The 27,569-nt window shown below is 38.1% G+C and overlaps 2 protein-coding genes across 6 annotated transcripts in view; both read left to right on the top strand.

Moving 5' to 3' along the window:
- The window catches only part of asph (aspartate beta-hydroxylase), a 51,674-nt gene extending 24,423 nt beyond the window's left edge, over nt 1–27,251 (top strand). For 3 of the 5 annotated variants that reach the window (XM_072363504.1, XM_072363501.1, XM_072363505.1), the window contains 8 exons: nt 8,617–8,706; nt 10,049–10,141; nt 11,796–11,908; nt 19,707–19,757; nt 21,208–22,189; nt 22,283–22,336; nt 22,450–22,494; nt 25,715–27,251. In XM_072363504.1, the coding sequence (XP_072219605.1) occupies nt 8,617–8,706; nt 10,049–10,141; nt 11,796–11,908; nt 19,707–19,757; nt 21,208–22,189; nt 22,283–22,336; nt 22,450–22,494; nt 25,715–25,725 (1,439 nt within the window). In that variant the 3' untranslated portion in view covers nt 25,726–27,251. The remainder of the gene's footprint in view (nt 1–8,616; nt 8,707–10,048; nt 10,142–11,795; nt 11,909–19,706; nt 19,758–21,207; nt 22,190–22,282; nt 22,337–22,449; nt 22,495–25,714) is intronic. The other 2 variants (XM_072363503.1, XM_072363502.1) reach the window with 2 other exon arrangements.
- Nucleotides 4,196–7,992, top strand: LOC140268588 (uncharacterized). Its single transcript, XM_072363516.1, has 2 exons — nt 4,196–4,263; nt 4,339–7,992. Exon 2 carries the CDS (start codon nt 5,847–5,849, stop codon nt 6,363–6,365), a length of 519 nt encoding a protein of 172 aa, XP_072219617.1. The 5' UTR covers nt 4,196–4,263; nt 4,339–5,846; the 3' UTR covers nt 6,366–7,992.
- Nucleotides 27,252–27,569: the final 318 nt, after the last annotated feature.

The raw sequence follows: 27,569 nt of genomic DNA, 5'->3' as shown, positions 1-27,569 counted from the left end.
GCAGTGCTTTTTATGTTCTGTGCCTACTTTTGCAGGTTTTGGCAACTTTACCCAACCAGTCACTTTGGATATCAATACCTCCAGTCTAGTTTTGCGTTGTCGGCCTCACCCAAGTTTCATCTCCACCAGCCCTCAAAAAAAGTCAAACTTGATTAAACGAATTTATGTATTAGCAGAATCTTTAAATGAAATCCTTTTTAGAAGTTCTATTGCATTATGTGGATTAATTTGCCTGGACATGGAGATGATATTCAGGAAGTTATTTAGTGTATTTAAAGTATTGATAAATAACCTTTCTCTACACTTGTTGGCAATATTTTGAACAACTTTAAACGAATCATGCACTTGGATAGCTGCCCTGTTGTCCCTTTCTTTCCTGTTGCTGCAGAATGTAAAAACCAAAGCTGAAAACATTTACTCTAAATCTTGAACTGTGCACTTTTTTAAAATCCGTGTTAAGGTTAAGGCTCTTGATTTTGTGTTGTACCAATTATTTTGGCTGGTGGGATCATGCCAGTTGTATCTGGATTTCAGTCTGCGTGCCATTTGAAAGAGCATACCACATTGGGAGGTACTTCTCCCTGTATTGTAATTGATCTCAGTCAGATGTAATTTGCATCTGTTAAGCTTTGTCACAGTTCAAATCAAAATTCTGCTCAGCATGTTGAAAGAAAATTACTGATTCATTCTGCCTTTTATGTATAGTTACAAAATGCATTTGAAAAAATGTATGCCAAAGGAAAGCTCAAGCAGCATGTCTCTCCCCCACCGTTTGTGACAAAACGCTTCTGCTGCCTGTGGACGGTAGACAGGGCTTATTTCCTCGTTGACATAAACAGGTACAATTGTTGCCTCACATGAATTTTTAGAACTATGTGGATTGAAATGCTACATTATTGTTCTTTGCCCATATAATATACTGGTATACTTTAACTGTACCCGAAACTGTGTAGGATTTTCGTTTCAATTTAATAAGTATTATTGCCCATCAGATTATCTATTTAGCCAAGATGATAATGATTTGTGGGAATCAAGATCCAAGCATCTTGAACCTGCCCTTATCCTGTCAGTCATGAGAGCCTTTTAATATTTTATTTACCGTAAATTCCGCACTATAGAGCGAACCTGAATATAAGCTGCACCCTCTAATTTTAAAAAGAAAATCCATTTTGTACTTGTATAGGCCGCACTGGATTATAAACTGTGGGTGTTAACATTGTAATTACGAGATATTTACTCAGAAAGATGTTACACATGAGGATTTTTAAAGTTTTGATTAAATGTGTATGGTAACATAAACGAATACATACTGCAAATGCTATTTTTCCCGAACAGTGCCTGTAACACTGATGGTTTTAACTTAAATACCTATCGTTAAAAAAAAAATTTTTTTTAAAAAAGACTGTAGCCTACCAGGAAAAGTCATTGATCGCCTTCTTCATCTCCCTCCTGCGCACTAAAACCATCAGTCATCTTCTTCAGAGTCCGAATTGAACAGCCTCAGAACTTCGCCACTCGCTGCATCAAATGCATTTCTTCGTTTGTTTTCCATGTTGAGGGAGTACAAATGACTGATTTATAATAACTTAGTAGTGTAAGTGTGTTTGATTTATCGTACAATTTCATTGGACCACTGAACTATTCATTAATTTTATTGATCTAATGTTACGAGGCAAAATGTTTTTGGTGGCATGAAGAAAAAAGAAAAAAACACATATTAGCCGCACCGTATTATAAGCCGCGGTGCTCAAAGCCTGGGAAAAAAGGAGTGGCTTATAGTCCGGAATTTACAGTAATCCAAATTTATTTAATAGATCTTTAAACATGCACAGTTGGAATAGTTGAATCTGCTAATGACGGTAACAATCTTTCGCTTTTACACTAGGATAGCCCGAGGGACTATTGGGCAGATTGGACAGGGAATGCCAGAAAATTTCACACCTTCATTTGGTTTGGTTTACTTCTTGTTGTTTTGTTAGGACCGAAAATGGAAATCCTTCCCCATCAGCCAGCTTGTTCACAACAAGCAATAATCATAGCCACAAGCAACCGCAACCTCTGACCATATGTTGGTAAGGGCCTGTGCCTCCTCACCACTCCACTCATCTGCTGACAAAACATCTATCAATCCATTTTCTACACCCACTTAAATCAACTTAGGTCCTGGGAGGCTGGAGCCTATCCCAGCTGTCATTGTGCTCCATCACAGAGCCACATAAAGACAAACAACCAGCCACACGCAAACTCACAATTTAGATGTTTGTAGGAGGAGTACCTGGAGAGAACCCACGCATACACAGAGCAACACCAGCTGGTATTTGAACCAGGAATCCTCTTGCTGTGAGGCGACAGGGCTCAGGAAAGTACCCTTACAGAACTGAAACTAACTGCAGGTTTATTATCTTGTGTATGTGACAGGGTTGCTATACCAGCAGAATTGCAATTAAATTAATGGATGGTATGATTGCAGAAGCAGGCTGTTAACTTCCTGTTCTGTGTTGGAGTGATTCTTGTCTCTTGTGTTTTTAAGAACAAAAACTGAAAGACATACATTTTATAGCAGCTTTGACTTAAAACAACTCTAGAGAAGTTTGTTAACCTTAAAAATATGTGCCTCTGACTCTATATGATGTACACTGAGTGTTGTTATGCCCATTCAAGCCAGAAACTGCCCTGGAGTGCCCGGGGGCTGAGATATACCAGTTGACAACATTACTTTCCAGCCCTGCATCACACTGTTTTGTTTGATGGCTACTTAACATTTCTGTGTGCCTTTGACGGCGTCTTTGAGGCCTCTTCAACATGACAACAAACTATATGGCTGTACATTTGCAGGGCTCACATAGAGATTTGTTTTAATAACAGTGGTGTCATATCATACAGCTGTAGGGGGAGCCAAAGAACAAAAAATTAAATCAACAATTAAAATCAACTTGTAATAACAGGAATTACAGGATTTTATCAATGCCTGTTTTTTCAGCAGTATCGTTCAGGGCTAGTGCTAGAGCCGTTCTAAGTTGGTAAAGAACCAAGAACTAGTTTGATTTTTCACAGCCAGAGAGCCACCGCATAGCCATGTCAATATGACACATTAAATCTCTCTTCCAATACGTTCTTGAACCTTCCTTTTATAGTATCCTGATCACAGTGCAGTATATACAGGTGAATATTACATGTCTTAATCTTCCATCATCTACCTAGTTTATTAACTCTGTTTAAACAATAGTCAATGCTTGTAAAGGCTCTACAGAGCCCACCTGCATTTCCCAATGCTGACTGGTATTTGAATGGCACTGCAAATTATATTTATCGAAACTTTTTAATGCAGGATCTAAAAACGCCAGATGGCAATATTGTTTATAACTATAGCTACAAACACGGTTTATAAATTTGGTTAAAAACGGTGATTATGAATGCTGCTCTATGCAACACATTGGGCAGCATTTACAAAATGATTTGCAATATTAAAACATTGAACAGCAGGAAGATTTGACACTGAGCTCATGCTTTTCTACTTCTGCTTCAACTTTACATCCATGTTTGAAGCTCAATTTTTATTTATTTATTTATTCATTAATTATTTCTTAAGCAAAACAGACCAGATGCTACACACTGACTTTTTCCTTCATCAAAATAATTTTGTTTGTCTTATTGGTCTCAATGAGCTCGACCCATTGCTCTCATGTAAAACTGTTTTTTGCTCTGACCCTGTAAAATGTTGCACCTGTTTTTTGGGGGCTGAAGCCAGTATGTTGGCAGGTGAAATGGAAAGAACTGGTTACAAGTTCGACACTGCCTCCATATCAGCGCTGGAACCGCTTTGGTGGAAAAACTTTGTTTGGAGATGTGCTGCACTGAGAAATGTATTGCTTGTGGCTCAGAATCTCTTTTAATCAACACTAAATTCAACTGAAGACAACTTGTGATTTTTGCTTAATCTTGAAGCTTCAAGTGGACCGGAAAATAACTATAATATATGGAGCTATGAAACTTTAAAAAAAAAAGTAAAATACAACTGCTACTGCTCAGCCAGTGTGCAAATTGAGTGACCATTTGAATTCTATATAATAGCTCAGATACTTCATGTAAAAGAGCTGATTGTTATCTCTTATCTTTATGCAACACTAGATGAAAAACCTGGAGATGGGGTCAGGAGAGGAGTAAAGAAAGGTATAGTCCTGCAGCCTAATTTTTCAAGCTGTGTTTTGACACAGTTTAAACTAGACTAATGATTAAAATTTGACCTACTCACAAGTCATTGTGGTCTTTAACCCTCTGGGGACTGAGCTGTAATGACGTCATGTGATCTGATCACGCCGGTGTGATCATAGACCTCAGAGGGTTAATTGAGCAAGATGTGTGTTTATTTGCTCAGTTGTATTAATTAACTAATTTTGACAATTTTTTGAAGTTTGGAATTATTTGGTTTTAACAGTGTTGGTTTATTGACGTTAATGAATATCTGGATTGACTGTGCCTGGACTTGTTTATTATATTTTCCTAGTTTAATATTGGTTTTACTAGAGAATCTCAACTTAAGCACATTTGTAAGCTATGGGTGTAAATCATGTTCTACAAAGTGCTCTGAGAAAATAAGAGATTGGCATGGGATTCCTGTTGCTTTGAATGAGGCATGGGCCAGTATGTGGTTCTGACATTATTTGAGCTAAAGCAAAAATCATGGTTTCACAGTACTTCACTATTGCAGTGATAGCTCTAAAATGCACTGCTCAAAAAAATCAAGGCAACACTAAAATAACACTTCCTATCTCTCAATGAATGAAATATTCCAGTTGAAATTCATGTTTCATTACATAGTGGAATGCGTTGAGAACAAAAATAACAAAGTGATCAATGTAAATCTAAATTATTATCCCATGGAGGTCTGGATTTGGAATCCTACTCAAAATAAAAGTGGAAAATCACATTACAGGCTGATCCAACTTCAGTAGAAATTCCTCAAGACAAGTCAAAATGAGGCTCAGTAGTGTGTGTGGCCAACACCTGGGCATGCTCCTGATGAGGTGGTGGATGTTCTCCTGAGGGATCTCCTCCCAGACTAGGATTAAAGCACCACTCAACTGACGGTCTGTGGTGCAACGTGGCGTTGGTGGATGGAAGGAGATGATGTCCCAGATGTGCTCGATTGGAATCAGGTCTGGCAAACGAGCATTTTTTTTGAGCAGTGAATATTATTTTGACTCAACTGGATAAAATACTTTTTCCATTTAAAAAACCCCCACAAAATATAGAATATGGAGCTCTACATGGTGGTGTGGTAGTTGTCACCATTGCCTCACAGCAAGAGGGTTCCTGGTTCAAATCCCAGCTGGGGCCTTTCTGTGTGGAGTTGGTATGTTCTCTCCAAGTACTCATGTTTCCTCCCACCATCCAAAAACATACAGGTTAGGTTAATTGGTGTCTCTAATATGTCCTAGGAGTGAATGTGCATGGTTGTTTGTGTCTGTGTGGCCCTTTGATGGACTGGTGTCCTGTCCAGGTTATACCCCGCCTCTCACACAATGACAGATTGGGACAGCCCCTCAATTTGGTAAAGAGTGATGGGTAGATGTGAAATCATATTTGATTGTTATACTGCACACAATCACGGATTTCTGCACTTGATGTCCTTGAGTCACTAAAAACAAAAAGGGAAAAAAAAGCATACCACAGGACAATATAATGGGAAAAGAAATTTAAACCATGATATAGAATTAACCTAGAAACTGGCCAATGCCTCCTTTTTTCTTTTTTTTTTTTTGCAATCATGAATTCATCCAGTGATGTGCAAATGCCTGCCTGCCTCCGTGCCTGCTGTGTGATGCTCAGTAACAGAGTGAATCAATATGAAGCTGTTACCTTTAAATGGTTTTCCGATTGGTGAAACACCAAACAGTGTTGTTCATCATCCCATCCCAGAAACCTCCTCAACCAGGGATGTGGGTTTAAATCTCCGGGAAGCTTTAAAGCAGCAGCTGGCTATCATCCATGCACGCGTAGAGGCCAAGAAGATTGCCAAGCTGGCCCTGGCTGAAGTCAGAGAGCTCTTGGCAAAAGAGCAGGAGGAGAAGGAGCTGGAGCTGGGAAGGAAGGAAATAGCTGTGAGAGTGAAAGAGAGATTGGCCACCAAACTGAAGGATGAGGAGGAGAAGATGGAGAAAGAAGAGATGGAAAAGGCTGTGAAGAAACTACGAATGGAAAAAACTAAACGAGACAATGCTAAAAAGGAAGGAATGAGCAAGGAAGATAAGTGGGGTGGTGGGGGAGCAAAAGAGGGAGAGAAAAAGGATAAAATGGAGGGGAAGGGAAAGGAAGCACAGCATGAGGATGAGACAAGGAAGGAATCTGGCAAAGAAAAAAGCTGACAAAACTGACAGAGTAAGCAAGAAATAAAGTTTCTTGGTTTTCGCATGAATTGTTTGATTCCATTGGAAAATGGTGTTAGCTATTTTTGATTTGATTGCTCCCTATACTCTGTATGTATTTATTTGTATTATGTATCAACTTGCTGAAAGTTGGCATCAAATACTTTCAGACTTGCAATACGAATATATTTAATGTTTTAGATCAGATGAGATTCCTGGTTTGAAGTAAGATTTTTTTTAACCAATTTTAGACCATTTAAACATATATCCATTGTGTTGATTAGAAAGGAACTTGATAAATATTTATGTTTCTCAAAGGAAGGTATAGCTATAAACCAAACCAGTATCTTTTTGAAGTAATTAAATTTTCAAACAATATCAAGCCTATTCAGGCAACATCTAGTTGCTATAGATCAACTCAACTAATTCAAATGTTTAGTAACCTAACTGTAAAAAAAAAAAAAAAGTCTTTGCCTTTGGGCACATACTGAGAGAGAAGTTCCGGATTTGTGTGTCACCACATGGTTGCTGTTTAGAAAATGTGCTTGCATTTGCAGGCTTAGATGAAGTGTCTGAAGAATTGTGGAAAGGATGCCAGCAGAGGTTGCATTTTTCTTCCGGAAAACATTCTGCATTTCTAAACCTATTTTGTCTAGAAGTAGGGATCTCGGTCTCCATAACTGGTCTAGCAGAAATTGGATATCAACCAAAGGCAGTGGCTGATATCCATGTGTTGTGTTGCTTTTTCTTGTCACTGAAACTGAGAAGATTTAATATTTCCTTTTGTTGGGCTGAAAAGTCAGAGTTGGAAATGGTTTAACACGATAAAATAATTTGAAACCGTTTTTTTAAACTCAATCTTTTTATGTTCAATACATTCTTATGAAGAATTTGTGCTCATTTACAGACAGTGTGATGAAAGGTAGAATGGTCATATTTTATTCAGTTTTTGTTGATTTATTATTTTTTTTGCCTATTTCAATGTTTCCCGAGCGTTGCATTAAAGGGAGAATAAATATGAATAAACAGTCTGTATTGGTCACTATTTTCTGTCACATCCTTATCTATATCAGTCCAAAATTCCACAATCAGTTCATCCTTGGCTTTAGAAAAGCTATTTTTTTGTATTCAAGTTTGTCCCAACTTTTCCATGGTAGCTGCTGCTCCTATCACATGTGTAGACAGTTGTCTTCCTACACAATAATGCCTCCCACAAACTTTCTTTACAAGACTTTTCAAGGTGTTTGTGCCCGTCAATATTTTACACCAAAATACAACGCAGGTGAGCTGAAAAATTCTGGCTTTTATTTTTTTTCAAATAGTGTTTAAATAGTGTTATTATTTTTAAATAGTGTTATTATTTTATGTTTTGAGCTTGGTCCAAACAAATAAAAGTTGTAGCAATTATATTTGTCATCTTTGTTGAAGGATGTGAAATGTACATGCCCTAAAACATTAAGTTTGATTAAGTTCGATGTTGATGTACTTCAGTGTTTGTGATTTTCTTATTTAAGATTTTACTAGATCCCAGATTATTGGCCCCAGTGTGTAAGATTGTTGCAACGTAAAAAAGAGATTTGTTTCACAAGAATACTATTTTCTCTTGCAAATAAAGTTCCAGATCTTTCCATTTTTTATTTTAATTTTTTTAGTTTGTGAAAAATCTTGAGTGTGTATTAAGTTATACAGAACCCTTCACAAATTCCTCCACAGTTTTCTCTAGCTATAGAGCCTTAACTTATTTTTAAATGGCAGCAAACAGGGTGTTTTATGAACCCTATATTGTTCTTAATTATAAAACAAATGCATATATACCAAAGAAGAAGATTTTTCAAATGTCATTTTTATAAAGAAATATTCAGTGCTGGAAGCGTGGGGCCACAAGGGGGTTATTGTTTGATGTATTGCAAATCATCATGTCATTATTTACTGTCATTGAAATCGCAGACTTAAACTTTGTGTCAGCAAAGGAAACCCATTTAAATGTATTGATTTGTTATGTTTACAGTTACTTATGACGTGATTTTTCATGTGTTAAAGTTCATTCTTCACACAGACTGATACAGCACATATTTTGGATGCAAGTATGAGACTATTCACAAATACAGCTTTACCCCCAAATATGTCACAGAAACTGAATTCATAGTATATCATTATTTAAGGATTGCAAACAAATACAGTGGATATCTTGTATTTATAACATACATATACATGTAAATCCTTCCAACAACATGTGCATCGTTTAATGTAGGACTGAAAGAAAAAGCTGTTGTCGTCACCTCCCATAGCGAGGAGGCAGCTGACCCTGTGGAGACTGCAGAACCTGAACCCTTACAAGAAGGTAACTCATACGTTGATGTTCACAATGTTCTAAAATGATCTCTTCAATTAAAAAAAGATGTATTTGTCCCGAGGGGGCCAATTAAACAAACTTATTGATAGAAGAAAAGTGAGTTGGGTGATGACAGTTCGTCACACTATCACTAGCTCAGAAGCTTGTGGTTTTCAATATCAGAAATGGTTGCGAAAGGAGTGAGCAAATGTAAAATGGTCAAAATGGACCCTGCCCATCACAGTGCATAATATTAAGCCTACTATTCTGTCTGTGGCCTACTTTTCTCTTACCTCGTCTCACAAGCTGCCACTCGACACTTAACACACAAGTAATAGCATATCGACCAGCTGTGGCCAAGTGACAAATTAATAAATCTCAGTAACATAGGGTAAGGTTCGTAGTAAGTGAAATAATACTACTTCAAAACAACCAGCAACAAAAAAAATTCTCAGCACATGAGATGCCTGACAGAGATGATTGCTAAGAAAAATCTGGTGTGAGAACACAATGGCCGATTAAAATATACTTGGTGGCAATGAAGAGAAGTTATTCTCTCAAAGCACAGCTTTCTTTGGCAAAGTGCAAACAAAATATCAGCTTATATTAGAGGTGCCCTCCCTAGGCTGTCTGCTATCCAAATTTGTATTTAATATTTCAGACTCAGTTGGTCAGGTCTGAGTCACTTTTTGTGTAGTATCTTCTGAAACCCACTTTTGTTTCTCAACATCATTTCATTTCTTTTATTTTTTTTTGCCACTTTCTGTTTTACTGTCAACTTGCAATTTTGCACATTTCTATAATTGCCATGACCCACCATTCCATGTGTTCTTATTTTTAAATAATCCATTAATCCTATTTCAGTTATATATAGGAGTTAATTGATAATGTGCCTAAATATGCAAAACTGTATATTTGCATTTTTTTCAACATAATTTAACATTCTCAAGTACATGAAATCACAACAGCTCAGAAATTACATGGCAAATTCTGGCACTTTAATTACAATGTATACAGCAAATAAAGAGGACTCATTTATTCTCACAAAAAGTAATAAGAGCTATATCAACACAGTTTAATTGTTTTCTTAAACTTACTGATGATTTCTTCATGCAGGTCTTAATGCAGTGACACTAGATGCATAAATGATAGATGCACCTGTGATCGGGTATAGAAAAAATATGCCCTTTCACTTGGTTCTGCTTATTTTGTTCAGCATGATCAAAAGAACATGCTTTTAAAATGATAATTAAAAAATAGTTCAATAGAAGTTAGCTTTCGTAAAATGTCCTTGGTCATTTATTCACACATTGACTCTTTGGTGTTTGATATTATGCCTTTTTGTTTACAGAAATTTTTGAGCCTGACCCTGTGCCTGTGGAAGATGTGACTGAGGAAGTGATTGAAGCTGCTGTAGCAGAGGGTACGGGTTTATCACCACTTGGTGTGTTTGTCAGTGAATGCCGTGGTTACTCTGAAGCTCGGCTTAACGTTACAATTGGAAGTCTCACCATCTTGTGTCAGTGGATATTTTGTTATGTCGGTCTAATTTTTTGTTAGATTTATCAATACTTAGCTTGCTCTGAAAAAGTTTCACTGACTGACTTCTACCTGATATAAACTGCACCAAGGTCAGAGCCAAGGGTGACCATAGCTATCATGCACATAAGCCTGGTTACCACTCTTGCCCACCCACACTAGAAATAGAGTGCTACTGTTATACTCATAGAACTTGAGTTGCATGAAAATCTTATTTTATATAAAATTCTATTTTATTTAAAAATCAATCAAATTGACTTTCTTTTTATGTAGCACTTTTTTTATATGAAACGAATGTAGCACAAATTGCTTTACAAAGAAAAAAGGCAAAAACAGTCAAATATTGTATTAGTTAAGATTAAAAAATACTGATGTTCTATGTTTAAAAAACGAATAAATAAAACAAACATACAAACAACATCAATTCAAGGCACTAAAGGAGAAACTGTCTGCCAGTTGGAAAGTCAGTGGTTAGATATCCACTTCCCCAGTGCACCTGTAAGTGTCCTTGGGCATGATACTGAATCTCACGTTGCCTTCAGAGTGTTTATTAGACTGTAAGTATGGGTGTGACAGAAAAGCACTGCATAGCATCAACGAAGACATGTGTGTGTGAATGTCATTTTTAATGCAAAGGCATGTTGTAAACAAGACTTAAAAAAGCGATACATAAATGCAGTCGATTTACCATTTAAAGAACTGAGGAAATGCTGTCAAATTTATATATTATCAAACTAATAGATTTTCAATGAGAAGATGTTGGAGAAAGAAGAAATGCAAAATTGTTTAGTTAAGAAATGGTGCTATCGGATCATAAATATAGGTCGAATAAAATGAAAACATTTATTTATTTGTATGGGATACATTAAAAATTAAATAAATATATAAAATCAAAGAAAAACAATAATTGGAAATAATAAAGTAAATAAATAAATTTTCTAATCTGTAAATATAAAATTCTCATGACGCAATTCATAAAGTTTAACAATACTGACTTTTTCTTATTTTCTCAATCAAGGGTTCCGTTTGTATAAATGCAATTTGGTGTTCCACAAAAAAAATTCAACCATTGTGGATTTGCATGAACTTGCCTCTGTACAATAGTACCTGAAAAATACACCTTCACACGAATCTTGAAATGATGGAGAGGTGGGATGGGAATTTGCAAATGTCTGCAACATTCCACTTTCTATGGATATTTTCTGTCCGCCCCCTCATAAAAGTGGGTGACACCAACATTTCAACAAACAGCAGTGTCTGTCTATTTAGGATTAATATCTACTTTATTATGGAGTTATTGTCAAACTTACATACTGATCAAAATATGTTTATCGCTAACAATACTGTCTTTATTTGTGGGCAAATAGTAGTAACTCCATAAGGTGCAAGTTTATGCTTTTGATATGACGAATATTGTAGGCAAAGGTTTTTTCTATAGCCCGCGTATTTTTAGGCACCTATGCATTGATTTCCCAGACCTATTGCAACAAATATCTTTTATATATAGTCTATGTATATGTAATGGAAAATCTCTACAGCTCTCTGCTTCTCCTCTCTAGAGCCTGAACTTGAAGTAGCTGCTGAGCCTGAAGTGGTAGCATCTGAGCGTGAACAAGAACCTGAGTCTGAACCAGAGCCTGAACCAGAAACAGATCCTGTGGAGAGTCCTGAGGTTGGTATACACGAAGTAATTCATAATAACCTCTGCAGACATGAAGACATTAGCTGTGTCAAAAATTGGCCGATAATCACAAAATTTGTCCCTGTTGAAATACATGATTCCTTTACATCCTTTTACACTGATGCAGTGAGCTGGCAGTTGGTAATGATTACTGGCTAAATAAAAAAAAAAAGAAAGAAAGTATACTCTTTTTTTAGTTCAGAGGTTTAATGTACTGGGACAAAAAGAAAGAAATGTGGTCCTAAATGTGTACAACCTCATGTGAACAACACATGATAAATAGTCACCAAGATATTTATTTAACAAACACTAAGCCAAAATGCAAAAGCTTTTTGGTGTTCAAAATGGGCTTTTTTTTTGTCACAATTTTTGACAAGTTTCGCAGTCCAACACAAAAACGGAAATATTTGAATGAGTGCAGCTTGATTGGGAATTTGCCCGTATTAGTATACACTTACATTTGAGTTATGAGTAAAAAAAGATGTGCTTTATCCCTTGTGGTTGTTTGTTATCAGCTTCTTCCTTCTCAGTGATGGAGTTGTTGAGTGCCTAAGCTCATTTGAGGCTATTTGTGGGTAAACATGCACAAGTAATTTAACCCCCAACTGCATTATCTGGGTGTGCTTATCTAGCTTTGAGAACTTTCATTTAATTTCTAACGTGTTTACATGCAATACAAAGTCCGGTTTGAACTCTGTCATAAACTACCCGTCCAAAGAAAAGTCACCACCTGGATTTAATTAAGCAAATAGGTAAGAGCCTCCCATCGGATAATTACTGCATAGCTGATTAGGTTTTAGCCGGCAACAAGTTATTTAAGATGTTAACTATCCAGCACATTATTAAAAACTGGAAGGATAGTGGGGAACCATCATCTTCGAGGAAGAAATGAGGTCAGAAAAAAATCTTGAATTATCGTGTTGGGAGTCACTTAAACGGTAAGTGAAATCAATCGTAAAAAAACAACAGAAGAACTTTATTATTCCATCCATCCATCATCTACCGCTTATCCGGGGGTCGGGTCGCGGGGGCAGCAGCTTTAACAGAGAAACCCAGACGTCTCTGTCCCCGGCCACTTCCTCCAGCTCTTCCGGGGGGACCCCGAGGCGTTCCCAGGCCAGCCGAGAGACATAGTCTCTCCAACGTGTCCTGGGTCTTCCCCAGGGTCTCCTCCCAGTGGGACGTGTCCGGAACACCTCACCAGGGAGGCGTCCAGGGGGCATCCTAACCAGATGCCCGAGCCACCTCATCTGACTCCTCTCAATGCGGAGGAGCAGCGGTTCTACTCCGAGCCCCTCCCGGATGACTGAGCTTCTCACCCTATCTCTAAGGGAGAGCCCAGACACCCTGCGGAGGAAACCCATTTCGGCCGCTTGTATTCGCGATCTAGTTCTTTCGGTCTCTACCCACAACTCATGACCTTAGGTGAGGATGGGAACGTAGACTGACCAGTAAATGGAGAGCTTCGCCTTCTGGCTCAGCTCCTTCTTCACAACAACGGGTCGGTGCAGAGCCCACAACACTGCAGACGCCGCACCGATCCGCCCGTCAATCTCACGCTCCATTCATCCCTCACTCATGAACAAGACCCCGAGATACTTGAACTCCTCCACTTGGGGAAGGATCTCATTCCCAACCCGGAGAGAGCATTCCACCCTCTTCCGGCTGAGAACCATAGTCTCGGATTTGGAGGTGCTGATTCTCATCCCAGCCGCTTCACACTGTGAATCGCTCCAGTGAGAGCTGAAGGTCACAGCCCGACGACGCTAACAGAACCACATCATCCGCAAAAAGCAGAGACCCGATTCTGAGGTCGCCAATTCGGACACCCTCAACGCCCTGGCTGTGCCCAGAAATTCTGTCCATAAAAGTTAGGAACAGAATCAGACAAAGGGGCAGCCCTGATGGAGTCCAACCTTCACCGGAAACGTATCCGACTTACTGCCGGCAATGCGGACCAAACTCTGGCACCGGTCATACAGAGACCGAACGGCCCCTATCAAGGGGTCCGGCACTCCATATTCCCGGAGCACCCCCCACAGGACTCCACGAGGGACACGGTCGAACGCTTTCTCCAAGTCCACAAAACACATGTAGACTGGTTGGGCGAACTCCCAGGATCCTGCCGAGGGTATAGAGCTGGTCCACTGTTCCACGGCCAGGATGAAAACCACACTGCACCTCCTGAATCCGAGGCTCGATTATCTGACGAATCCTCCTCTCCAGTAACCCCGAATAAACCTTACCAGGGAGGCTGAGGAGTGTGATACCCCTATAGTTGGAACACACCCAACTATAGGGGTATCACTATAGTTGTAATAATAATATATAATAATAATAATAATAATAAAGTTCCACTATAGTTGGAACTTTATTATTGATAAATGTATTATTATGAAATGTATTATTCCTATCTTAGAGTATAATTTTTTTTTCAATTTTGAGAATTAAATTTTTGCGTCTGACCTGTATACCTGAATATACTGAATGACCAGGTTATTCCATCAGTGGAGTTTTTTTCTCCCGTAATGGCACGGGCATAGTCTAAGATGACAATGCCCGGATTCAATCGGGTTCAAATGTTTTCCCTCTCCTCACAGACAGTACAGGTTCTTACCAACACATGCATCAATCTTCTTGCTCAATGTTGTGAGGCTAGTCATGTGAAACTAGTCTTGAGAGATTACACAACATGTAGATGATGGAGATGATGCCAAAAATGGCAAATTTTAAAACTCAATGAATTGGAAAAGTAAGTTTTTGAACCCAGTCTTAATATCCATTCTCCTTAAGTCTAAAGTTGATCATTTGAAATACTCAGTCATAACATTCTATTGCAATGGCTTAACCATGTTACAGGGATTAAAGGAGAAGCATTGGGCAGGTTTAAGTTATTTATCTAATGGATTCCAGTTTGGGCATGTAAATGAGGAATCTTCCTCACACACCACAGTCAACCATAGAGCTCCTCAGAGTTCTGTGCTTGGACCATTACTTTTGACTTTTTATTTGCTTCCTCAAGGAAACAGTGTTTGATAGTATGCCATAAAATTCCATTGCTGTGCAAATGACACACAGCTGTATTTATTCACAAAGCAAGGTGAAACCAACCAGTTGGTCAGACTACAAACATGTCTTTAAAGACAAAGGCCAGAATGACTTTTAAAGTAACACTCAACAATTTGTCTCTCTTTTTTTACTTTTGCTCTTTGGCTCCCCCTACAGTTGTGGGATGTAAAAAAAATTTGTGTACAAATGTACAGCCATACAGATATTGTCACAAAGATGCCATCAAAAAGCCCACAAAGCAAAACTTTGTGGTGTGGGGCAGGAAACCAAAGTCACAACTTGTGGTATCTCAGGCGCTCATGGGCAGTTTCAGGCCTTTGAATGTAAATAACAAAAACTCAGTGTACTTCAAAATGAGTCAGAAGCATATAGTTTTAAGATTTATAAACTTCTTTAGTGTTGCTTTAATTTCTTGCTTCCAAATTCAAACAAGACTGAGGTTGTCGTTCTTGGACTGAAGTGTCTCAGGACTGTTACCAACTCATTAATCCACAGTTTGCGGTGTGTTGGAGTGAAAAACCCGTGTGGCCTCTTCTGTTTGTAACTCATAACTTTGTTGAGTGGAAAATTCTCCTATGGCCCCATCCCCCAGATGGCGACCGACCTCTGAACATCCAAAAGGTGCCACAACGAACTGTTCACGTTTGCCAATGGCAAAGGACAGCATAGTTGAAAAACTACAAGTAATACTAACACAAATGAAAAACATCAAATGAAAGAAGAATGCAACGTATAATGAAACAAAAAGACAACAATAGACAATAACAATAAACAACCACACAACACTCAGAACATTGACTGATCAATGGAAGGAATGTAACAAAATGCTAAACAATACACAACATTTAGCTATGACAATGCATGTGAATATAAACCTGTGACCTTGTTCAGATATGATGAGTAGTTATACAATGAAGTGTAAGAAATTGACAAATTTTTAAAGGCAAAATTGAAAGAAAAAAATGGAAATGATTATCATGTGTAGAGCAATGTAGTTACAGCTCAGTCTCTTCTGGTTCAATCATGCTATCAATCCTGCGGTTCAGCAGTCTAGTCGTAACCCTTGGAACGAGAGGTCTTTACCACTCCCTTAACAAAGAAATCTAATTTTAGGACAATTTAGGAGAGAATCCTTTAAAGAACCCCTACTCGAGACTTTCCAGGAAAATTATGCAGAGACATTCAAAACACAGATTGAGTAGCATAAAACTTTAACATCTGGCACCTTGGTAAGGAGAACGTGAGGGTTTGGCATCCCTACATATTGTACCTGCAACATTTAATATTCTCAAATCAAGCCCTAACGTATACTTGGATTTCTCTATTTTACCCCTTTAAATATTGAAATGGCACACTTGCTGTGCGTTATAACAATTCAGTTGCATTTGTTTAGTACTAAATCACAACAAACGTCATCAATTTTACTTCTGAAGCGAAATTGATAAATAATGTCTTTCAATGGTGACACTTTCGTTGTTTCTGTTTGCTTTAACATTGGAAGGTCTGTTTTAATAATTTTATGAAAATATGCACCCTGGGGAGAATTTATTTTTATTTTTTATTTTTATTTAATTTAAAAAAAGGCTTCTCTCCCTGATAAATCATTAGGGGTTCAATTGGACATCAAGATTGGTATTACAATTTCCATTCTAAAGTCTGGCCCTCCGTAAGTATCCACCGAGCCTCTCACTCCACTTTGCCGAGGATGGCTTTGATTATGCTAAGGAGTTTTTTGTGATCATTGGCAGTTGGTTATATAATCACCAAACTCATCTCAGGTCCAGCATGCTCCCGTGCGTCTTTGCACACCTGGCATGCTTCTCTGAGGCCGATATAGCCGCCCCTTACAATCTTTTGTTTGCACTTCCTTCATTCTTTGCATGATGTTAACTCAAATTACCTGCTAAGTGTTTCTTGGATTATCTCCCCTCTGTGCAATAAAGGTTAGCTTTTGGCACCAAGACATCAAGACATCATCATGAGCAGGTGATTTACAGACTCCCGCTCTGACAACTCACTAAACAATTCCAGTTCCCAAGCTCATTGTCTTAATTCACATAAACACAACCTGCCAGGGCCAAGCAACTCGTCCCTCATTAACAATAAACAGTGCACTTAGATCATATCACATAACAACTGGCTTTTTTTCACAGCCACCCGCTTCACAAACAAGCTGCTGTTTGCCTAATTATTGTCCAAATTCAAACAATCAGCACCTCTGGGCACACAACCATAGACATATATACATAGACGCCGCATTGACTGCTGCCGCTCACTAGAGGGGCGTGCCTACAGGGTGGCCATCTTGGTACAGTGCCACTCGCTCCTACAGTACATTACATCTATGGAGGAATAGTGTTTCTACACAATAAAAGTGATCATAAATCACTCAGTTGTCAAGCTATTTTCACGAGGTTTGTTTGATAAACATCAGACATGACAGACAGACATAGATAAAATGAAAAGAACCCAGAAAACGTTCAGGTATATTCAGGTCTTTATTTACAAAACCTAAAATATTCAAATTAGTATTTCCATTTTACCCGAGTAGCATTCAAGCCTGTCTTTCAGCTCTTCATTTATGTGTTTTTCTCCCTCAGATCTTTGAGAATAGCGTGCACATTTTCCTTCGCTCCAGGAGCATGCTATTCCTCTTCTCGCACTCCAGACTTTCCGCTCTAGCCAGAGCTTCACTAAGTCTCTCCTTTAGAACAGTGGGAAAAGCAGGCCAAGCGTAATTGTGGTCCCAGTGGAAAGAGAGGTGGAAATATATATTGATGTTTATAACTCATCACTCACTGATGTAGCTGGCCCACATTCTTAAATTCATCTCTCAGTCCCAACTGTTTGCACCCTGGGTATGAGCTAAGCTGTCTAAGTGACAGGGACATAACACACTACAGTATGTTTTAATGTGTACTCGTGTGTATTTCAGTGTGTCTAAAATGAGTGGCAGAGAGTAAATGCGATACAGATTTTAATATTACCAGGGCCTTGATGCTCTCCTGTGTTTGAAAAATATTACATGCAGATACTCACAACATTAGAGTGAGGTTCAGCTTCAGGGAAATTCTGAGGCAAGTCCACTGGAAGAAAACCAGCATTTTCAAAATATCCAAGCACCCTGTATCATAGCTACATGTGTGACGTTTTTTACAAATCAATTCATTTGGAAATCGCTCCAAAATTCAGCGAATAATTCTACTTTAAGATTTGAGGATTACCTTCGTAAGTTCATGCACCTCTGCCTCTGCTAGCCCTGTGCCAAAATGGCGGCGCTTTAGGCACACCCTTCCACAGTTGATGTGGCGTCTATGTATGTATGTCAATGCTCACAACAATTTTCCTGAATAATTTCATCAGCCTGCCTGTGTACAAGGGAAATGATTAATTTTGGGGGAAAACCCAGAGGGTTGTCTCACTACACCAAACAGCCAACATCTGCCGCTTTAATGGTTCGGAAAAAAAATATCGTACCTGCTGGCTTTCACGACTGATCTAAACTGCTGAGGCACAGAGGACTCACTCTTCAGGGTTCCAGAAGTCAAATTCACAATTTAAGGGTCACCATTATGTTGTGGAGAAAAGACCAGAGTGGTTGGACTCTCAGGAGAATTTATTCATAGGAACAGACGACATTGAGTACACGACAGAGTACAAGGAATTCCCAAAGACAGTAGATTGTGGTGTTCTCTTATACCTTCTGATAACGTTCTGTGCATACATGACCAAAACCCAATCTATATCTGACAACACTGTGTCTTAGATTTCCACAAACATCTTCTGTTGTTGACCTTACCAGATTAGACTGTGTAAAACATGAAAAGAAGCCCAATTACCATTGGGAGAACATTCCTTGGGGGTTTGAGACCATTGCAAAAGTTAAAACTACGACAACAGCGTATAATTTGATTGGAATTCTGATTGAAGTTATGCAATTAATTGATTGAAGTTATGCAATTAATTATGGGTATAATTAATTATTGTGAAAAAGTGTTCTTACTTCTGTTGTAAACTGTATGTTAAGTATTCTATAACTATATCTGCAGTCACAATCCACATGTAATTAGCATGAGTTTAATTTTCATTTCCAACGTTTATCGAAAATCAAATTGAAATTATCATTTTTTAACTGCATATGCAACAGTCAAGGATCTTATTTCTTTGTTAAAGAAAATAGAAAGAAAACAATTTATGTTGAACATGTATTTATTATATAAATTAATAAGGGTAATACTATTCCTAAAAATTACAATGTCTGTATCTCTCTCTCCTTACCATTCCCAACACCTCTGTGCTAAAAGACCCACTTCTAGCAGCAGCTTCTTATTTGTTTTTCTTGTTAATTTTCTTATAATTAGAATTATGAAATCAAATCTAAATTTAGTCCTTTGAATAAATTGTGTTTCTGAACACCAAAAAGTTATATTACGTAAACTTTCCTGAAAGTCACGGTAAAATTTCTTGACTGGTTGCAACTTAGTTGGAACATGATATCCGCCACTATCTTTGAAGCATTTCAGTGCTTCTTTGGAAAAATATAATTAAGAATGAAAATAGAAAGTATGTTCTCTGTGAACAAACGATAACATTTGCAAGAAGTTGACATTTTACATATCTTAACAAATTATTATTTTTTGTTATTAAAGAAAAGTAATCGCTTTCTTCTGACTTTTCTGTGAACCTGCTAATAGCATTTTAATTGTGTGTGCTTTTTTAGGTGATTGAGGAGGATCCAGAGGTCCTAGAGGAGGATGTCCTTGTGGAGGAGGTATGATTTCATTATTTTGCATTGTGTCTGACATGTCAATGATTCATAATTACATTTTTGCATTACAGGACAGAGAGGTGGGGATGTATGCGAGAACTTAAGTGGTATGGAGGTGTGAAAAAAAGATAAACACAAGCTCAGGTTCATGTACTGCACCCATGCCATTGAACATATTAGAACGCTGGTCAGCAATATGAAACACTTCAGACAATGTGATGGCAAATTAACATGTCTGTGACGTATTAATTACATTTTTCAGTGACAATATGACTAGGTCTGACCTTGTAATGCCTACTCATCACTTTCAACACTGCACAATTCTAAACTGCTGCATTCACATTAATACACAGGCTCACACAATAGTACTGTATTCATTTTAATTCAATTCAGTTTATTTATATCTCGCTAATTCACAACATATATAATCTAAAAGCACTTCAAACGGAGAACAAGTGAGACAAAAGTGAAATTACTACCATCCATAATCCACTTCATTGTTGTCCAGTTAGAAGTTATGACACAGTTAAATACCCCTGTCAACCATGGTTGGTTGGTGACACTGGAGAGACCTCAAGCAGAACCGACCTCAGATCTGTTGGTGGCAGGGGCCAAATGAAGATAGAAAACGGTTTTGAGGAGTTTGAGGTGTAGCTTTCGCTCTGTTCAAACATATATAAATATTTTTAACCGCTCTGACACACCTTAGGAGCTTTGCCAAGTTTGATGCAAAATCTTTTAAAAAAGATGTAAAAAAGCTAACTTTTTTTTCGCGCATTAGTGGATAGTTAACCTTTTTTTATTTTTACAGTTTCTATTCACCTTTTTTTTCATTTGCATCTTGTGTATAAAAAATAAAAAACGGCAATGAAAACCCAGCTAGGATGCTAGGTGACATATGTACTGATCTGCATTTATCACACTATCAAAGAAATGTAAATTACCTTTGCCAAGAACACTGATATATTTATTATTTGAATTCCATATTGTGGTGCTTTACAAAGACTTCCCACAGTTATCCCTTGTCAATGTAATTATGCTATGCCATCACAGGTGTCTTGTACAGGCTTGCATCCCTTCCCTATCTGCACTGAAATTACTCCAGATTTATTGAAAACCTTTATTCAGTATGTGTATGTGCAAGTGAACTGAGAAAAATCTTTCATTTAAGGAATAATTTATTGAACGTCTCATTGATTTTTGTCACTAATTTTTTGACAAACTGGAGATCCTCCAACCATCTTTCCTGTTTAAAGACTTGTTAATGATAACTTGTTTCTGGTATAGGCTTCTGCATTATAGCATAATAAAATTGAGGTAACATATGGGTAGGTGCAGTTTCAGAGGAACGTCAACCATATATGATTTCAGTTGGTTGCTGTTTTGTTTTGTGAAGGGTCTTACTCTTGTTTCTCAATCTTTTTACTAATTTTATGGAAAAATACTTCAACAGGAACGGAAAATGATGGTAACTGGAGAACCAACAACAGAGGCTGAGGCTGCAGTGGAGGAGGCTGAGGTTGTGAAGGGGACCGAGGAGCAGGGAGTAACTGCTGATGAGGTAGCTAAGACTGTTGAGGAGGAAGACACTGCTTTAGAAGAAGCTGTTGAGGAACCAACTACACAAGAGGAGGCTGCTCCTGCCGAGGAAATTCAAGAGGAAGCAGCATCTTCAGAAAAAGTTATTGAGGAAGTAGCAGTAACAGAAGAGGAGGAGGCTGATCCCTCAGAGAAACCTGCAGAGGAAGCTGCTGATGAGGAAGCGGCACCTTTGGAAGAATTTGTTGAGGAATTACCAGTAACAGAAGAGGAGGAAGCTGATCCCTCAGAACAACCTGTAGAGGAGGTTGCTGAAGAGGAGGTAGCATCTTTGGAAACATTTGTTGAGGAAGTAGCAGTAACAGAAGAGAATGGGGCTGATCTCCCAGAGGAAACTGCAGAGGAGGCTGCTGAAGAGGAGGCAGCACCTTTGGAAAAGTTTGTTGAGGAAGTAGCCGTAACAGAAGAGGAGGAGGCTGATCTCCCAGAGGCACCTGCAGAGGAGGCTGCTGATGCAACTACAGAGAATGCTGTCAAGGATTTAACTGAACCAGAGGAAGATGAGGAAGCTTATTCAGAGGAGATTACTGAAGAGGAGGCAGCCACAGAAGAAGGTGTTGAGGGTGTGGCATTAGAAGAGGGGGCATTGCCTTTAGAAAATGCTGATGAGGAGGCAAGACTCTCAAATCAAGCTGTGGAGGAACCTGCTGTTGAGGATGAGGCAGTTGCAACAGAAGAAGCTGCTGAGGAGCAAACTGAAGTGGAAGAGGCACCTATAGAAGAAGAAGTACGAGATGCTGCATATGCAGCAGAGATGGAGGAAGTAGACAAGGCCACGGATGCAGCTGGAACGGATTCAGCTTCAAAAGAGGATTTGGATGAGCAAAAAGTAATAGGTGAGAGGAAAGTATACCAGTATACCAGTGCAGAACCTTGCTGTTGCTCTTGGTTTTTAACTGTTATGGCTTTCTTTTTTTTTTACCCTAAAGTCACGGACACTGAAGAGGAAGCAGCACAAGAAGTAGAGGACGTAGTAGAGAAAGGTGTGTATGCACACTGGTCTGCTAAACATAACACATTTTTGATAAGACATACTGTATCTTGTTGATTTAATTGATTTTTTGTCTTGTTTCTGCATGTATGTCTTTATTTGCAGCAGCACAGTTTGAGACCGAGGAAAGGATTCCAGCAGAGCCCTCAGGTAAACACCAGCTATTTTCAACCAGCTTAATAACCTAAATGATTGTTTCTGTGTTGTATGGTTGTGCCAACTATGCTAGATAATGACACTTTGGTAGTGTTGAGTTATACATGCTATTTAGAAATTAGTTGGAACCTAAAGCAGAAATAAGCAGTCGAATTCGAGTCAAATTCATTATTCATCATACATTAACCAAACATAAATTATTTAAATAATACCTTATTACCAAAAATGACATTTCAAAATCAGAAGAAAATTAGAAGGCTCTTTGCTGTAATATACTTGGGGAATATCTACTGAGGATGCTGGCTGACATATCAGATTAGCTAAAAATTACTGCACCCATATATTTTTATTATGTTTCTATTTCTTTGATATATTTTTTTATTCTACTTTATATTTATACTGTTTTACTTCTGTTTCTCAGAGCCTTGCAACAGAATCACGTTCAAATGTGCATTGCAAATGTGTTTTTGAATGACAATAAAATCTGTCTAAGTTTAGCTCAGGAGATAAATAGGGCATAATTTGTTTTAACTAGGGCTGTGACTTTAACACGTTAATTAAGATTAATTAATTACACAAAAATTAATGTGTTAAAAAAAATAACGCACTTTAATCGCACTTATTTTTGTACCGCGGAACATTTCTCACTGGATGAGTTTCAGGCATACCGATTATACTGGAGCACCAAGTAACGTTCATGACTTCAGACATAGGCGGCGCCAGGGTAGGGCTATATCCCCACCAAGAATTGTGTTAGCCCTACCGTTAGCCCTTCCATAAAACCAAGAGAAGTGCAGAGTCCAACAGCACCTCCACGTCAGGCTGCTGCAATGAACTGTCACTCACATGACGTACATCACTCGTGTGACGCATGCTCGTCACAAAACCCTAATTTGAAAATCTCAACCTGGTGAGTTTCAATATTGTTTTTATTGTTTTTGGAAACTTTGCAGACTTTGCGTTTTGCGTGTTGCCTGTTTCATCCTCTTCCTCGCTGCGGTCTTGTTGCCTAATTAGCATACTTAATTGGCCGGGGCTGTGTTTTGACTCTTGGCTGTTGTGTGGTAGACTATATATGGCTATAGGACAACTTAACTATTAACTATACCGTCTCTCTCTGTGTGTGTGTGTGTCTGTGTGTGTGTGTGTGTATGTGTGTGTTTCTAGCTGTGGGAGGGTGTTGTTTTATTGAAAATATATTCACATTGAAATTAGGGCATTGATTTGAGCCCCACCGCTCTATGGGTTAGCCCCACCATAGATGAACCAGAAAAAATACTCTGGCGCCGCCACTGACTTCAGACAACAACAAACCACAGTGAACAATAGTCAAACATGAACGAAGAAGCTGATGAGACCGCGTTGATTGGCCCTGTGGATGGGAAATTTTGTTTTAAAAAACAGACGGATGGGATGGTCAGTAGCGTAGTAGTGGGTTGTGCAGGTGCCCCGTGTAAAGAGACTACAGTTCTCGCTGCAGTCGGCCCCGGTTCGAATCCCGCTTTTACTGCGTGTCATTCCCCCTCCCTCTGCTTTCTGTCTCTTTTTATCTGTCCTGTCCTTTAAAAGGCAAAAAATAATGAAAAATAATATAAAACGGACAGATGGATTGAAGCATCGATAAAAGGGCCGTTGGTTAAGTACCACCTTGAAAAAAAAAACCAATGTTTTGTTGCTTAAGCTTATGTATTCAGTCATTATTCAATTCAATTCAATTCAATTTTATTTATATAGCGCCAGATTACAACAATTGTCATCTCAAGGCACTTAAGTAATATAGTCCAATTCAAGCCAATTGGAATTCAATTCATTGTAATCATAATCCAATTAATTCATATAGAGCTAATTCAAAAAATTAATATCCTAGCTAAGGAAACCAACAGATTGCACCGAAATGTGTCTTCAGTCCAATCTCCCGTCCTGAGCGTGCCTGTGGCGACTGTGGAAAGGAACGACTCCCTTTAACAGGAAGAAACCTCTGGCAGAACCAGACTCAGGAAGGGTGGCCATCCGCCTCGACCAGCTGGGGTTTGAGAAGATTATTCAATGGTATACTAAAATCCATGTGAAAAAAAAATAGCTTCTCACTTTTTTCAGGTCAAATATTTATATACGATTAAAAACGTGATTTATTTCAATTAGTTAATTACAAAGCCTCTAATTAATTAGATTAATTTTTTTAATCGAGTCTCGGCCCTAGTTTTAACCAAATCAAACTGCTTAGAAATTAAATTACAAACGCACACCGCATAAGTTAAATACTTAAAGTTCAATAGAAGTTAATAGAAGTTATCTTCCAGCTGTGGAGTAAGTTACCAACTTTGTCTGTTAAATTGTCTGACTTGTATTGGCATGGTGTGCTACCAGTTGAAATGATGTGGGTGTTGGCAATGATGCTCTGCTCTGTATTATATTGGCTTTGCACAATATCGGTCCACTATGCTGTCCATATTAACTCATCTAAATTTGGTTCTCTATTTTAACTCAGTTAATATGGGCACATAATGTAACGTAACAACTCTGATGCTCGATTGTTAACTTAACCATTCATGTACCATGCGTGTACTCGTACTCAGCATTCATTAAAGTGTTCCAATACTACAGAACTGATACCAGTGTAACAGGAGCTAATTTTCCTGCAATGTGTTTGTCAAAGTTAAAATGTTAAAACAATATCTTCGAGTAGTTTTATATTACTGTAATGCTGGTGCCCCAACATTTGGTAGCAAAACAGATTGCACTCTCTGCCAGAGTCTGCACTGTGCCTTCTTGTAGAGAACTTCAGAAATGAATTTCCAATTCAGTCTGTTGTCCAGATGAACAATCTAGTACACTATATTGCCAAAAGTATCCACTCACCCATCCAAATAATTAAATTCAGGTGTTTCAATCACTTCCACTGCCCCTGGACCTTTTATCTTCTTACAACTGGTACAAACTCTTTGGCAGGCCAGCTACAGTGATTAAATGAAACCTGGGATTGTTCTCTCTATTAATGATGGGTCATATGCAATGATACACAGTTCTAGCTTTGTAAAGGGCTGATTTTATACACACACACACATTTCACAAACTTGCAGTTATTGTTTTCTTGAGAAAAGGGGTTGAATGTTTAAGGAACATTTTAAAGCATGCCATCTCCTATGACATACAATGTAATTAATGCATGTGAACTTTGAAAGAGACAGACAGAACATCTTGTTTTTGCTTCCAGCAGAAACGTAGATGCAGCAACAATCGCCATGATGATGGAGAAGAAACCCACTATCATTATATCTGCACCATCTGAGTGCATTCAGAGAGTTGATGCATCTCTCCACCTCAATAGATTGAGTTGTCATAACAACTCTCATCACCCCCCCCCCCCCCCCCCCCCCTTCCCTCTAAATTTTTCTTTTAGTGAATGTGTAATATAATGAATGAAACTTTAAATAATATGGTACTCCTCTCATTTTACCTTTTTTGTAAGTTCTTTGAGTTTTTCATTATCTTTCCTCTTTAAGCAAAGAATATTTTTCTTTTTAGAGTGTTTTATTTTACTGTGTTTGTTTCAGGCTGTTTTAGGGGTGTATACGATACTTGTCCAGCCAGTTTACCAGTCTTGTATCTGCTACAACAAACAACTCTGGGACTTGATTTTGAAGCTTCTCATTGATATTTGGTTTTGTGTTGCATGACTTTGCTGCCATTCATATTTTGGACCAAGTTCATGGCTGAAGGCAAATCTTGAGTTTGTTCAGTCATAACAGTAAGAAGACTCCCTTTTTAAAGGCTGGGACAAGAAAATCTTAAATCTTACTCTGATCACCTGCATATCTTCAGGGGACATTCTTATTAATGCAGTCAAATCAGTTCTGTCCAGTCATACGACTGTGATTGAATAATGCAGATATGTTAAACTCCAGTCAATTTTGTAGTCTATGCAAAGTTGTTGTGAGGTGTTGTCACCCACCATCCTCACTACACCTTCTCCTCATCCCCTCAGACAGCTCATTTACCACTCAGTAAGTTTTACCCCTTGATGAGCCATATGTGAAAATAAATGCTGTGTATGAGTGTTTTGCTAAACATTCCTCTCTTTGAGCCATAGGTTTCAGGATGTAGTTCAAAAGACTGTTCAACTCTTACTACATTTGAGTGTGTGTTTGTTGTTTTTTTCTCAGCTTTTTTTTTCATATTATATGATTAGAAGATGATGGTATAAGTTGAAGTTGTTTCTTAAATCCTCAGCTGATTGAGTTTGAACTGTGATATAAATTAAGACACTGTGGACATTAAGACATTGTTTCTCCCTAACACATAAGCTGCAGACAGCTCCCGTAGACAATGGTGGTGGGATTAGGCAGGACGGAAGCATTTAAACTCTCTGATCTGGTCTGATCTGATCTGATCTGGACTTCACTTTTGTAAAAAAATAAAAATAAAAAAAAAAACAATTTTAAAAGAATAAATAAAATTAAACTGTTATTCACAGAGGTTCAAGATCAGATATTATATTAATGTAAAAACCTGACCAAAACCAGGTAACAGTTAAATTGTTTTTTTTTTCCAAATAGTAACTACTGCCTCATTCCTTCTTAAAATAAAACTTGAAGGCATTTTCACACATATACACCTTTCCCCTTTCTTTGGAAATCAGAACTGAACTTGGCATGTATGTGTGCTGTTTTTTCATGACCCATGCTCCAGCAGGCTCCAAACATCTTACACATGCAGCCATCGCAGAATGTTGAATTTAACTTTTTTTTTTTTTTTTTTTTAAAAAGCCTGCCAGGAGAATTTTACATCTCATCTTCATGACCACATCTGCTATACACTTAAATATGGGTAAACTCCTATGTACTGGATGACATACAAGCATCAGACTAAACATATTTACTGGGTGTGTAGAAATTATGTTATAGAATTCACTACAACACGCTGCATTTGATGGAAGTTGAGTTTTTGTGTAAATGTCCCACTTTGTCTCTTGTCCATAGATATTTGAACTATTATGTTGTTTGTTAGGGATGAAACACAATCCATTGATGTAACATTTTTGTTTCGTTTGTTTTTTGTGCTATAACTCT

Source organism: Leuresthes tenuis, unplaced genomic scaffold (genome assembly GCF_036924035.1).
Source record: "Leuresthes tenuis unplaced genomic scaffold, fLeuTen1.0.hap1 SCAF_14, whole genome shotgun sequence".
In the NCBI taxonomy this organism is placed as follows: domain Eukaryota; kingdom Metazoa; phylum Chordata; class Actinopteri; order Atheriniformes; family Atherinopsidae; genus Leuresthes; species Leuresthes tenuis.
The sequence above is the reverse complement of the archived record's forward strand: the minus strand, read 5'-3'. Positions and strand labels throughout refer to the sequence as shown.